At 37.6% G+C, this 13252-nt stretch overlaps 1 protein-coding gene and 1 long non-coding RNA gene across 2 annotated transcripts in view; one reads left to right on the top strand and one right to left on the bottom strand.

Annotated features, from left to right (window-relative positions):
- LOC121522194 overlaps positions 1 to 12330 on the top strand; it is a 75720-nt gene extending 63390 nt beyond the window's left edge. Inside the window, exon 4 of the long non-coding RNA XR_005992957.1 lies at positions 11994 to 12330. This is a non-coding gene — a long non-coding RNA (uncharacterized LOC121522194). The remainder of the gene's footprint in view (positions 1 to 11993) is intronic.
- Positions 7890 to 13252, bottom strand: part of fign (fidgetin) — a 48460-nt gene continuing 43097 nt past the window's right edge. Inside the window, exon 3 of the mRNA XM_041806334.1 lies at positions 7890 to 10331. Within this exon, the coding sequence (XP_041662268.1) occupies positions 8095 to 10331 (2237 nt within the window). The 3' untranslated portion in view covers positions 7890 to 8094. The remainder of the gene's footprint in view (positions 10332 to 13252) is intronic.

Here is a 13252-nt window from a genome sequence, read left to right as displayed (position 1 = left end):
TAAGCATTAGCTCAGGTTCCTTATATTTCTCTAAATCTGCTCTCAGATGTTTCTATTCTGTTGCAGTTTTATATTTAAAAAAAAATCACAATTTTTAAAAATTCTGTTTTCACTTTGTCATGATGGGGTACTGAGTTTTAATAAAAATTAAAATGAATTTTTTTCCACTGTAGCATCCAGCTGCAACAAAACAAAAACAAAAAAGTGAGTGGGGTCTGAATACTTTCTGAATACACTGTATGTCAGAGCACTCTTTAGCACCTTTGTTTTAAAGCAGGGTGTCAAACTCAATCACAGCAGGGGCCGGATTCTGAATTTGGGTCTAACCTGAGGGCCTACCGGGGGGAATATTTAACCATTGAGTGTCAAACTAAATGATTTTGAGATTAAAAGGTCAACATGATAAGTTAAAACCTCAGAATCTGTGATGAAAAGTCAAACTTATAAGTGTTAAAAGTAAAAACATGACCTTTAAAGTCAAAATAATGATTTTAAAAGGCAAAAACTGAGATAGAATACTGAAACCATGATTTTTAACAGTCAAAATATGAGATAAAAGTCAAAATCATGCGTTTTAAAGGTCAGACGTAAAAGTGAAAGTTAGGAGTTGAAATGGTCAGCAAAACTGAGATAAAATTCTAAATCATGATATTTAACAATCAAAATATGAGATAATCATTGAAGTCATTAGTTTAAAATGTAAAAATATGAGATTAAATTTCAAATTCATGAATTTTTAAAGTCAAAATATGAAAGAAAATTAAAAATAATGAGTTTAAAAAGACAAAAATGAGATTAAAGTCAAAGTTTTGAGCTGGAAAAGGTGAAAACATGAGATAAAGTCAAAATCATGATTTTAAAAGGTCAAAATAGGATTTAAAAGTGTAAAATTATGAATCTGAAAGGTAAAAATATGAGATAAAGGTCAAAGTTATGAGATGTAAAGGTTAATATATGAAATAAAAAGTCAAAACCATATCTTTTAGTGTGAGATGCAAAATTGAAAATATAATGAAAACACACATTTTTCCTATGTTCCTGACTTTTATCAAATTATTTTTACTGTTTACTTTTTCTAATATTTATGACTCAACAAGGACATTATAAAACCAAGGTTAAGTTTACATTTTTATACTGGAGGAAATCTGCAGACATCATACTGGCGGGCCAGTTCTAATAAAATCATTTGATCTGGTGGGCCGGGTATAACTGCACTAGGGGCCGGATTTGGCCCCCAGGCCTTGAGTTTGACACCCCTGTTTTAAAGAAACTTTAAGATAAAGTTATTGTAATTAAGTTAGATCTGATGACAGATCTCCCACACAACTCTGACACAATATATATATATATAGTTTTCTAATTACTCAGGAACTGCCCACATCTGTGAAACTAGCAGCAAAAGAATACCATAAAAGATCCATCTGGAGCGTGCCGGCTCATTCTCTGACAGCTACTTCAGATTTATAAAAGATTATGGCTAATGACAGTCATGTTGTTTGATATTAATAAAAAAAAAATTACTGTAAACTGCTGCAAACAGGATTACCTTCAAAAGACTTCCATTAAAAATGAGTAAGATTCAGGAATAATCATCGCTGCGGTCATAAATAAAACACTTTTCACAAGAAAGAGCTAAAAATGGAGATGACAGGCTGAAATCAATCACACCATTGCAAATTTAATCAAGTAAAGGTACAAAATGCATCCAGTTTTCAGGAAAAAGAAAGAAAACATCTTTATTCAGTATTTCAATAACCTTTATGTACCTTGAAATTAAAATACATTTAAATTGACTGTACTGTAAGTATGGCAATACATACACACATATAAACATGTATGTGGCTGCATTTTTTGTATGTATGCTGTATATCATTAGCAAATGTACAATACATACAGCTATGTGCAAGTTTTATTCTCTGTACACGGATATGAAAAGTTAGAAAGTCTTCATGTTATCCCTTCACACTTGCAAGTGCACATACTTACACGTTAACATGCGCACTACAACAGTTAACAAAGGGTTAAAGCAAGTTGTTACTTTTTAGGAAATGGAATTTGCATGGGCGCCCTTCGACCCACGCAGCACACGACGACTGAATCCAAACATGATACTGTATAGAAACTGGATGTGCAGATTGACTTCATATTTGCCCTCAAGGTGCCTCGTTTTTGTTTTTTTTCTGTGATTTGTACTCGACAGTGTAAAGACAGTCTGTTTGAGGTAAACTGTTCAGATTCAAGGGCGAGTAGATTCTTTTTTTTTGTTGTTTTTTTTTTCAACATTTTTATCCACAAATGCATGACATTCAAAATGACAGGACATAAGTACTACATGTACAATATGTAGCAATGAGGTAGAAATGGTTTCAAAGAATGCCGGACAATAAAACGACATAAAAGTTTTTGTTTTGTTTTTTTCAGTAAAAATAAAAATGTAATGACAGAAATACAGAGAAAACAGGACGAGTTGGCATCACTGTGACACTTGGTGTGCTTTTCAGAGGTTTTTATGACTGTTGGCCCTTTTTTTATACCACAAGGTTTTGATAAATCCATACAAAGTAAAAACAAGTAATTTTGCCATCATTTACCTTATATCAGGGGTGTCAAACTCAAGGCCCGGGGGCCAAATCAGGACCGTTGTACAGTTACACCCAGCCCACAAGATCATATTATATTCTCATTATAAATGGCTCTAAAATATCAGGTCTGCAGATTTTCCTCCAGTATAAAAATGTTAACTTAATCTTGATGATCTCAAATATCCTTAAAATGTGGAAAAAAACAAATAGTAAAATAATAAAATAAAAAGGAATGTGGGAAAAGAAAAATCATTTGTGCTTTCATTTCTTATTTTCAATTTTGCATTGCAAAATTATAACTTCAATCATTATTTGGACTTTTATATCATATTTTGAATTTTTACATTTCTTTTTGTGACTTTCTATCTCATATTTTGACTTTTTCAACTTAAAGTTTTGATTTTGTCTTATAATTTTGGCTTTCTCAATTTATTATTTTGACTTTTTTAATCTCATATTTTGACTAGGATTTTTATTATTTTGACTTTACGTCATATTTTGACCTTATCAATGTATTATTTTGATTTTTTTATCTATTTTTTTTACCTTTTCAATTTATTATTTGGAATTTTTATCTCATTTTGACTTGGATGTTTATTATTTTTTTCTTTTTTTATCTCATATTTTGACTAGGGTTTTTATTATTTTGACTTTTATCTCATATTTTGACCTTTTTTAATTTATTACTTTGACTTTTTATCTCATTTTTTGACTTTTCCAATTTATATATGGACTTTTATCTTATATTTTGACCCTTTCATTTTATAATTTTGACTTTTTGTCTAATATTTTGACCTTTTCAATTTGTTATTTCAAACTTTATCTCATATTTTGACCTTTTAGGTGCACCATTTTAAATTCTTAGTCATATTTTTGCCTTTTAAACATGATTGTGACTTTCTTTTTTATGTCTTTGGTTTTTAAAAGCATTATTTTAACATTAAATTTTGTGTTTTGACCTTTTTAACTAATACATTTGACTTTTTATCCCAGATTTCGAGCCCTTTAACTCATAATTTTGACTTTGAAATCTCAACAACATTTATCAACAACGCTGATTTTTTTTCCTCATAATTTATTACTGGCAAAAACTGAGGTTGACAGTTAATGGTTAAATGTGGACCCTGGTAGGCCCTCAGGTTAGACCGTAATTCAGAATCCGGCCCCTGCTGTGATTGAGTTTGACACCCCTGCCTTACATGATGAAGCTGAATTAAAGGAAAACACTTGTGTGTGTGTGTGTGCTTTACTGCACTGACAGGGAGGCATTAAAAAATGAGAAGACCTGTTGTTGCGGAGTGATTACAAGTACTACTTAATCTGAGTGGAACATTTCCCCTTTTTAACAATCATCTCTCTGTAAGTTCACGAACAGTCGACCTCTTTAACTTGTCTGTTCTGCGCTTGTTAACGGCACTTGTGGCTTCTTATCACCTTCTTGTCAAAAACTCTCTCAGTGAGCAAAATGAATTGTCTAAATCAGCAATCAGAGACCAAATGCACCCATGAGAATCGATTTTTGGCATTTTTCAGACGAACAGACAAGCCGTGATCTCCATGAAGAGGAGAATGACTGTTCATAAACTCCAACAGGATAAAGCTAAAACAAAAAAAAACACCAGAAAGAGTGAACATTTTCCAAATAAAGTGATCAGTTTTAAATACCAACAATCTCCCCCAGTGGAATTAAGCACGTGGAAATCAGCAATGTCTTAGAGAAATTCAGCACAATGAAAAGAAAGCTCTTCTGCTTTGGCTTCAAGGAAAATTTCAACCAATTACTGCCTCAAAGTGCAAGAAAATACATGACACAATATTTGAGGGGAGCTCTGCGGTTCTTGAAGCTCTCTGCTCCTTTTTCCACACTTCATTTAAAGCAGGGAAAATAGTCTTTTTAAAAATAACCCCCCATCAAAATGAGTCATGTTTAACTATGATGTTTGAAGCTTGGATTTAAACCTTGGAGCATATCAGACCCAGAATACAAACACTTTAAAGCAGGACAAATTAACACAAAGACTTCAACATGACACATTTTGTAAAGATAACATGCAGCCGTGTATTACATGATGCTGAAAAAGTTTAAATTAATGTTCTAACCAATGAAAAGATCCCGCTTCTGCCTTTCTGTTGATACTCTCAGATATTAAAGAGTTAATAATACCAAAGAAGGAGGCATAAAAAAACTGACAGGACTGGGAGAACATGTACAATAGGCAACAAGCATGAAAAAACTCCTTTTGAAAAACAAACACAAGGTCCTTGTAGTGCCTCTGCAGTATTACACACCTACACCTACAGTGCTTTCTACTTCAGTGGCATTTTTCATTGTGCGAGTGCTTTGCTTTCCTTACTGCTCAGAGGATGCGATACATTCAATAACACTTTTACGGGCCAATTCTACAGCCAGTCCAGATTTTTCATTGCCAAAAATGGGGAATGTACTGATTAATGGCAGCGAGTAGTGATTAATATGCACTGTAAACACAAAAAATTATCATGTGAAAATGACAACATGAGGATGAAAATAACATTTTTACCGACATGTTCTTAAAAAGGAATGCCACTCAATTCATGAATGTTGCATTTATAGCCCAAGGATGGAGACATGCTTACTGCTACTTACTAAACACGAGCGTTTGACGGCTTTGTACCTGTAAGACAGGTGTGTCCGTTCAACCAGTGACCCTGTAAAAGGGCTGAAGGGGTTTGAAAAAACATGATTGTGATTGTTTTGATTCTCATGCAAATTTAACCCTCGTATTGTCCTCCTATTTACTACACACCTTTTGTCCTACCAGGTCAAATTGACTGCTTATAAAGCGTGTTATAAAATGGTTACCAAATTTTCTCATTTCATCTTTTTAGTAAACTTATTTCCAACACATAGACATGTATTTTACACTTATTTTTGTTGTTTTTGGTATAATGGACCTCATTTACATAAAAATATACCTTTTTTGTTAAAAAAGCTGAAATTCTGAATTATTTTAACAATGGTTATAATCTGAGGTGCAAAATTTGATGGAATATCAGGGATTGGTAAATGTCAAAGTTTAGTCAGAATATTGTTTTGAAACCATTTCCAGTTCTTTAATGGCAGCAAATAGTCACACCCGTTGTCTTCCTAGACAACAAATGCTATACATTTTTATAAACACATATAGTTTAACGGAAATTTTCAAAATTAATTTTACTTGCAAAGAGCCAATGCTGTTAATTTAGGGCAGCTGTGGCAGAAACCTCACTTTGGGTGATGGTCTAATAAATTTGTTAAGCACTGTATATTTTTTGCAAACTGTTTCACAAACTGACACTAGAATGTTTGCTGAACTTTTGGGGCATTTTTGTTTCTGCTGCTACAAAAAAATTTGAATGTAGTTTTTCTACACACATTTTTAATAGAGACATATCGCACCTTCCAGGATTTGAAAGTTGCAGTAAGCCATATTACAATTTAACCCATTAAAGCCTGAAAACACAAATTATAACCTGAAAATTTTAATTTTTTGGAACTTAAAGGTTAATTTTACTTTCTACTGAAACCCCCCAAAATCCAAATTAACATAAAATTTAACATATATATTTTTTTGTGTCATTTTTGATACATTCTGTGTTTTTTGTAACTGATAATCCACTTGAAGGCATTTTTATAAAAATTTTTTAGATTTTATTCAGAATTTTTTTCAGTAATTTATTGATCCTATTGATGAGATAGAGGTATCATAAATGTATGTATCAAATATGATACAACAGGCTTTAAGGGGTTGCATGGGTATGGATATTCATAAAATGAGGGGCCCTATGGCTATGGGGGCCCTGTGTTATTCTCTTCCTGGGGGCCCAAAATCCCTAGCTACACCCCTGACTCCAGTAACACCATGCTTATAGTTTACATCCCACACAGCGGCCTGCTGTAACAGTTCTACAGAGAGATAATTACAAAGATTTGGGATGTCGCCATCTGTTAATGCAAGGTTAAACAGCAAGCACATCTCCAGCCTGAGAAACTCAAGTAAACTCTGTATTAAAATGATGAAAATGTGGACGCTAGATTGTTGGAAATACTACCACATTAATGTTTTCTATTTGACATCAGAGATTCAGGGGCCAAACGAGCACTGGAATCAATATCCACTGTTGAGTGTTAGCTCATCCAGTCCAAATAGTCCTAAGGCAAAGGCAAAGTGTGTCTCAGACCTGATATTCAGTGGTATTCCCCTTTAAGTGCATTATGTGGTGAGAGTTATCATCACTACGTAAAGCTAATAGATTATGCACACAACAAAACACTGTTTGGTGTTCTCTCCGAAGGTTTCCTATCAAACAAGCAGAACAGGTGCTGACATTTCACTGTCTTCTTGAATTTGTCTTTCAGAGATAAGTAACAAACTGAGGTAGAAAGGAACTTAGGCTATACATAATCCTTATGTTTCATTAATGATAAAGCAGCAGCAGGATGGAATGAAATAGCTCGGGGCGCTTGTCTCCCTCAACCCCGAGATGTTTGTCTGCACCTTTTTTCAAAATTTTCCCCGCTTTACATCACCACAATCTGAAAAAAAAAGATCTGTTTTTGTCTTGTACATAATGCAGAATCACTCGCATACATTCATTGCAGGAACCTTCACATTTCATCTTAAGCTTTTTGAGGTATTATATAGCCTTTTCTCGTCTTCTGATGGAATTTCAAATGCACACAATGCTCTTGTAGTGTGTCTGACACAAGCTTATGAGGTACTATACATATCAGCATCACTTTCCTGAGTTTTCAAATAGAGAACGTGAAAAGAAATAGATTTACATGAAGTTAATCAATTGTGATTTACAACTGTAATAACAGCAATTACATGGATATGCATTTAGATTGAAGTCACACTGAAATAGCTGTTTTCTATTTCATCTAAAGTGGAAAGTCTAGCAAAGCAACCAAGTATGGTGATGTTATTTTAATTGAAGGAATAACACATACATAAAACCTCTGTTTGGTAATGAAGCCAAACTGTAATTATGTAAGTAAATGTAATTTATCTCAAATTAACCACAACTGTTCACAGAGAGCACAAAACAGACACAGCTGTAGAACACTGTTCTAATGGAAAAGAGAAAGCAAGTTTTTTGTCTCATTTTAAAGCTTTTTTTTTTTGTAATAGCACGTGTCACCAACAAAGATTGTGAGGCAAAAAAGAAAGAAATTAGACAGCACCACCTCAGGCACTTGATAGCAACTAAATCTCAAGATCAGCAGAATAGTATGTATATATATTTATATATATGTATATACAAAAACAGGGGTCTTTTGTCCAAGTGGTTCCAAGTTGGCACATTGCAACAGCAACATAAAGCATTTGAATTTTTACCAATTTTTTCCAGAATGTAATCTTCTGTAAAGCCTTTATGCACAATCCCTTTGCTGTATATGGTACGCTAATGTCAACACAGTTTTTTCTTGTTGCCTAAAAGACTCACACTTGTCGGCTATTTTTAAGAAAATGAGTTTGATGGGTCCCCTTCATTGACTACAACCAAACATTTTATTCCACTCAGTGTACATGTCGAGTTCTTTCTGTGATATGCTTGGCTGAAATTTGCAAAACACATTGTCAAAGTCTTGGTAGGAAACTGGTCTCATCTGGGTGGGGTGGATACTTGACAGGTCCGTCCCAGGAATACCATGGAGAGGACCTACCACAGCCTCCTGACACAGCTGGGTCACCTCCAGTCCTGAAAATCCCTCTGTCCTTTGAACCAGCAGTGACATCTCTTTGTCACTGAGACAGTAGTTGTGCTGGGAGAGCAGTTGGCTGATTATCTGGTGTCGTGCCGTCCCATCAGGCAGGGGTATGAGCAGTCGCTTGGTAAAGTACCTCCGTAGGGACTCTGGGATCTCTTCCGGCTTATTGGTGGAGCACACCACGAGGATGTGGTCCTCAGTAGAGGTCAGGATACTGTCAAGCTGCATGAGGAGCTCAGCCTTGAGGCGATTCACTGGACTCTCCTCGCTGAGCTGGGCTGACAGGAGCAGGTCCACCTCTCTGATGAAAACCACCGCCGGCTGGCGACAACGGGCAACCAGGAAAGAAGCCTGTATGATCTTGTCCCCTTCCGCTAACCACTTGGTCACCAGGGCGGAGCTGCTGAGTCGCAAGAAGGCAGCGCCCAGTTGGGTGGCCATGCAGTGGGCAAGAAGCGTTCTACCGGTTCCCTGAGGTCCAAACAAAAGGAGGCTCCGAGGTAATGTGGCAAGTCCGCTAAACATATCAGGCCTTAGAATTGGCCACAGTATCTCCTCTTTGATGGCTGCTTTGGCCATGTCCAGACCAGCAATGTCGCTCCAGTCCACTGGAGGACCCTGCTGAAGGATTTCTGTGGTCACCATCTCCACCAGGTTGGAGTCACTGTTTTTCAGTTGTTCCTCCGCAGCATGGATGGACGAGGTAGCCGAACCAATGTCTGGCCCTGTTAGGGAGTGAGAGAGGTGCTGTCTGTGCTCTTCAGTTTGATCGCTCATGATGGGGGACCCAAACTTGTTGTAGGAATCACCAGTTCTGAGATCGCCCACGGAGCTTTTGGTCGATCCGTAGGATGGGGGGGTTAGCGCTCTGCCAGAGTGTATCATAAATTTTCGTTGTTGATCAGAGGACATTGACTGTTTGGTTGGCTTAAACGGCAGAGATGAAGTCTCTTGATTTCTGTCATAGCCATTGCCTCTGTTTGAGTCTGAGACGTTGCCGTCTGCTATTCTGTACATTGGGCTCTGTGAAGAGCGCTGTTGGTTGTAGTTGAAATTACCATAGCTCGAGTCCATATCTCCATGTCCACTCATGTAGAAAGCCTTTCGTTTTAATGAGTTGGATGTACTGCCATTCAAAGGTGTTGGTGCAATTGGTGTATGATTATGGGACTGGTAGGTATAGCCAGGCAGTGTGGAAGGGGGGATTGGGGTGGGAGCTGCAATACCGGACGGCAGATAAGCCGAAGGAGGGGGAGCTCCCCCAGGGCTATAACCGGGGCCAACAGCAGTCTGAGAAGGATACCCTGTTGGAGGATAATTGTAGTTGGGAAGGTTTGGAGACCCAGCGTTGTAGCTCGGCACTAAGGTAGGGGGAGGAGGCGGGGGAGGTGGTTGTAAGAGCCCGGCGCTGTGCAAAGGAGAGGGGTGTGGGGAGGGGAGGGCTGGGGTACTCTGGCCGCTGTAGCTAGAATGCAGGTAGGAGCCGTTGTAGCTGGCAGTATATTCCTGAGAGGGGAGGCCCGAGTGAAGAGTAGTGGCTGTGTGGCTCCCACAGTTACTGCTGGAATAACTCGGCTCAGACAAGCTGCTGGCCACCCCTGGGGAGCTGCCTATGCTAGCAGACACATCTGTAGGGGGTAGGGCAGCTGTCATTCCAGCTTTGCTCACAGATATAACATCTGGAGCACAGTTCATTGGGTAAATCCCCTCCTGCCAGGACTCATTCTCTGACTTTCGTCCATTCATGAGTCCGGTGGTGCCATCGGAGTAGGAACACAGCAAGGCTCTTTCATTTGGCCCCTCTAGGATCCCAGAGTACTTCTCTGCATACTTCTTCAGCAGATTGGAGGCAGTCAGAGCAGAGATGTCATCATTGGCCCAGGCATACTGGTAGGTTCGCTGCAAGTGCCCCCGGTAGGCCTCTACTTTGTGTGCGGGGGAGCGGGTGGTGGATGAGATGTCAAAGTGTTGTTCTGCCCATTGTGTGTGCTCTGGGGTCCACTGCATCTTTAGACCTAGATATCCCGCATAAGAAAGAGACATGTCAAAGAAGGCAGTGAATCATGACTAACAGAGAAACAGTACTCCACAGTAATCAGCAAGTAAGGCAGGAGAAATGTGGAAATCTAAAAAAAAAACAAAGGAAAGGAAAGTAATATTTTAAATAATGCTAGTTTAAGCTGCCCTATAGGACACCAGACAATGCTAGCTAGACATGCAGCATGTCTGGTGTGGGCATGATGGACCAAACACCTGGTTAGTGCCGTATAATCCACCCAACACAGAGCAGAATGACACAGACATCGTGGGTCAGTCTATAATCCAACTCTCATCTGAGGCATTCGGAGACAGTTTCAAATCTGCTTGGAGGAGAGCAGCAAAGCAATCTTCCTTGGCAGCGCTCTGTTGCTTTCATCACACAAACCCCCTCTGCCCAGCATGAATTACATCCACATTCAGTCTGCTTACTGCTTCCCAGTCCACAGAGTGGGGGGGTGGGGGTGGGGGGGCATGCTTCACTTGGGTTTTTTTTCTCCTCTCTGCAGCCTGTCTCAGCTTCTCTGCATGGCCTTAAGGGTTTGAATGACATAAATAATCATGTAAAACCGCCCAAAAATAAAGGTTTTTAACCATGCTGTCATCTTAACTCTGCTTGGGATTATCAGGGGATAAAATTCCCCCAAATAATTCACACTATCAGGGTTTACAGCTCAAAACAATCAGAAATACTTTAGCCATGTTTAATCTACACTAAGCTTTCAAACTTTCCTGTTACAATGGTCCATGCCCTTGCTTGTAAGGCGCTATACTTTCTACTCCAGTGGGTTAAGTCCATATCTAAGGATTTAAGCCACTGTCCAGAGGAAGATTACAACCGTTGTGTTTGTCTGCAGATTCCCTCCTGACTCCCTCCCAGCTATTTGCCCACCCGCCACACTAGACACCAGGAGCTAATTAGCAGGATGATGCTGCACTAATTGTGTTAATTTACAAGGTTTTTAGTCAAAAGGATCCATGCTATGCCTCACATGGTTGTCAACCTTCCAAGCTAATGATTAAGAAAAAGAGCTGGAGGCAAAAAGCCCAGGCAGGCAAATCTGGTTGCCATACTGCGCTGGAGGTTCATACAGAAGATAGAATATGAAAGATGACATTAGCAGAGGGGACAATTAAAAGACGCCTTTCATGCAAATCAAAACCAGATTTGCTCGAGATTCGTACAAAAAGAAGGAAATGTATGAATGACACCCTTGAGAATAACAAAGGTAAGTCTCAGAGGCTGCTGCTTTAGACTGATGTACATTCAATGAAGTATGAGCCACCCACAGTCTTCTAGGTCAGCTCTTGTGTTGGGTCTGTAGGTGGCTGCAAAGTGAAAGTAAAGTGGAATATTATTTTTTTACAGCACCTGTTTTTTCCCCCTACATTCAGACACCTTTTAAACAAACTGTTAAATACATATTTTCCACATTGCTGCTGAGAAAAATTCTCCTTTCCAAACAAACAAAACGGCACATAGCAAATCCATCTAACGCTTTCTTTGCCAAAAAATAAAAAAAAAATCCTGCCTGCTATTCACAGCTTTTCCTGACACCACAGTTCAAGTGAAAGAATGTTTTTTTTCCTGCAAATCATTCACTTGAGTTCATTAAAACTTTTTTTTTTTTCAATTACAGAACTGCACGGGCGAGTTTCCTCTACTGCTATTAATCCTCTCTGAACAATGGGCCACTCTAGACAATCAAAGAAGAGCTACTCGCAAGGTGTGCTTGAAATCTCTGAGCATCAGGTGCTTTATAAAACCTTCCAAGGTGATTACATAAACACAGGTTTAAAACAGACTTTTGATGTCAAAAATAACACGGACCTTTGGATTTGGAAGCTTTCTCCTTTCTACAGGTAAAAAAGTCTTTTCTATTAATACACGACCCACACAGAAAAACACAAAGACACATATTTTTGGAGAACGTTAAATAACAATAACAAAGAAAAAGACAGCAGATATAGCTGAACATGAAGAAAATGTCATTGAGCATAAAACAGTTCAGATTTGTATGTGGGACAGAGACTTTTTGAATGGAAGGTGGGGATGTAACAATAGACTCAACTCATAGTGTGATAAATTTCATGGTTAAATTTTGTCTTTTTTTCCAGATTTTAAAAAGAAATCACCGGCAATAAGCCAAAACCTATCTCTATTTTTTATGATTTTAATTTCATTTTCATAAATCAATGCTATTGGTCACCCTTTACATCTGTCTGTGGGTTTAACACATTTATAAAGCAATAAAAAGTCCCAAAAAGCTTTGAATCTTGATTAATCTTAGAAACTCTGTAATTAATCGCACCATTTTTTTTTTTGCATTATAAAATTCCACCATCTTGCTTTCAGAGCTTTTCTTGGATTTTTCTTGACAATAAGAGTAATTGACTTCCTGTTTGGATTGAAGAGTTTAACCCCTTAAAGCCTGTTGTATCATATTTGATACACATTTTTATGATCTAATCAATATGATCATAAATTACTAAAACAAAAACCTTCTGAATACAATCTGATAAATGATAAAAATGCCCTCAAGTGGATTATCAGTTACCAAAAACACCTAATGTATCAAATGAGATACAAAAACTATATATGTTAAATTTTATGGAAATTTAAATTTTTTGGATTTCAGTAGAAAGTAAAATAAACATTTCAGTTCCAAAAACTTTGAATTTTCTGGTTTTAATTTGTGTTTTCAGACTTTAATGGGTTAACACCAATGTTACCAAAGAAAAAGGAGTTTGCTATGGATCTGTGTAAGGGCACACTAAAAAGGTACATTTTTGTAGCCATAAGGTCCAGATGACCTTTGACCTGTCCACTGAGCTGTTTTAAAGTGAAATGAGAGATTAAGGAGCAGTGATGGACTTATTTGTCATCACTGTGGATGCA

This window comes from Cheilinus undulatus, linkage group 15, assembly GCF_018320785.1.
Source record: "Cheilinus undulatus linkage group 15, ASM1832078v1, whole genome shotgun sequence".
In the NCBI taxonomy this organism is placed as follows: Eukaryota; Metazoa; Chordata; class Actinopteri; order Labriformes; family Labridae; genus Cheilinus; species Cheilinus undulatus.
Note: the sequence above shows the minus strand (reverse complement) of the source record. Positions and strands in the feature narration are given on the sequence as shown.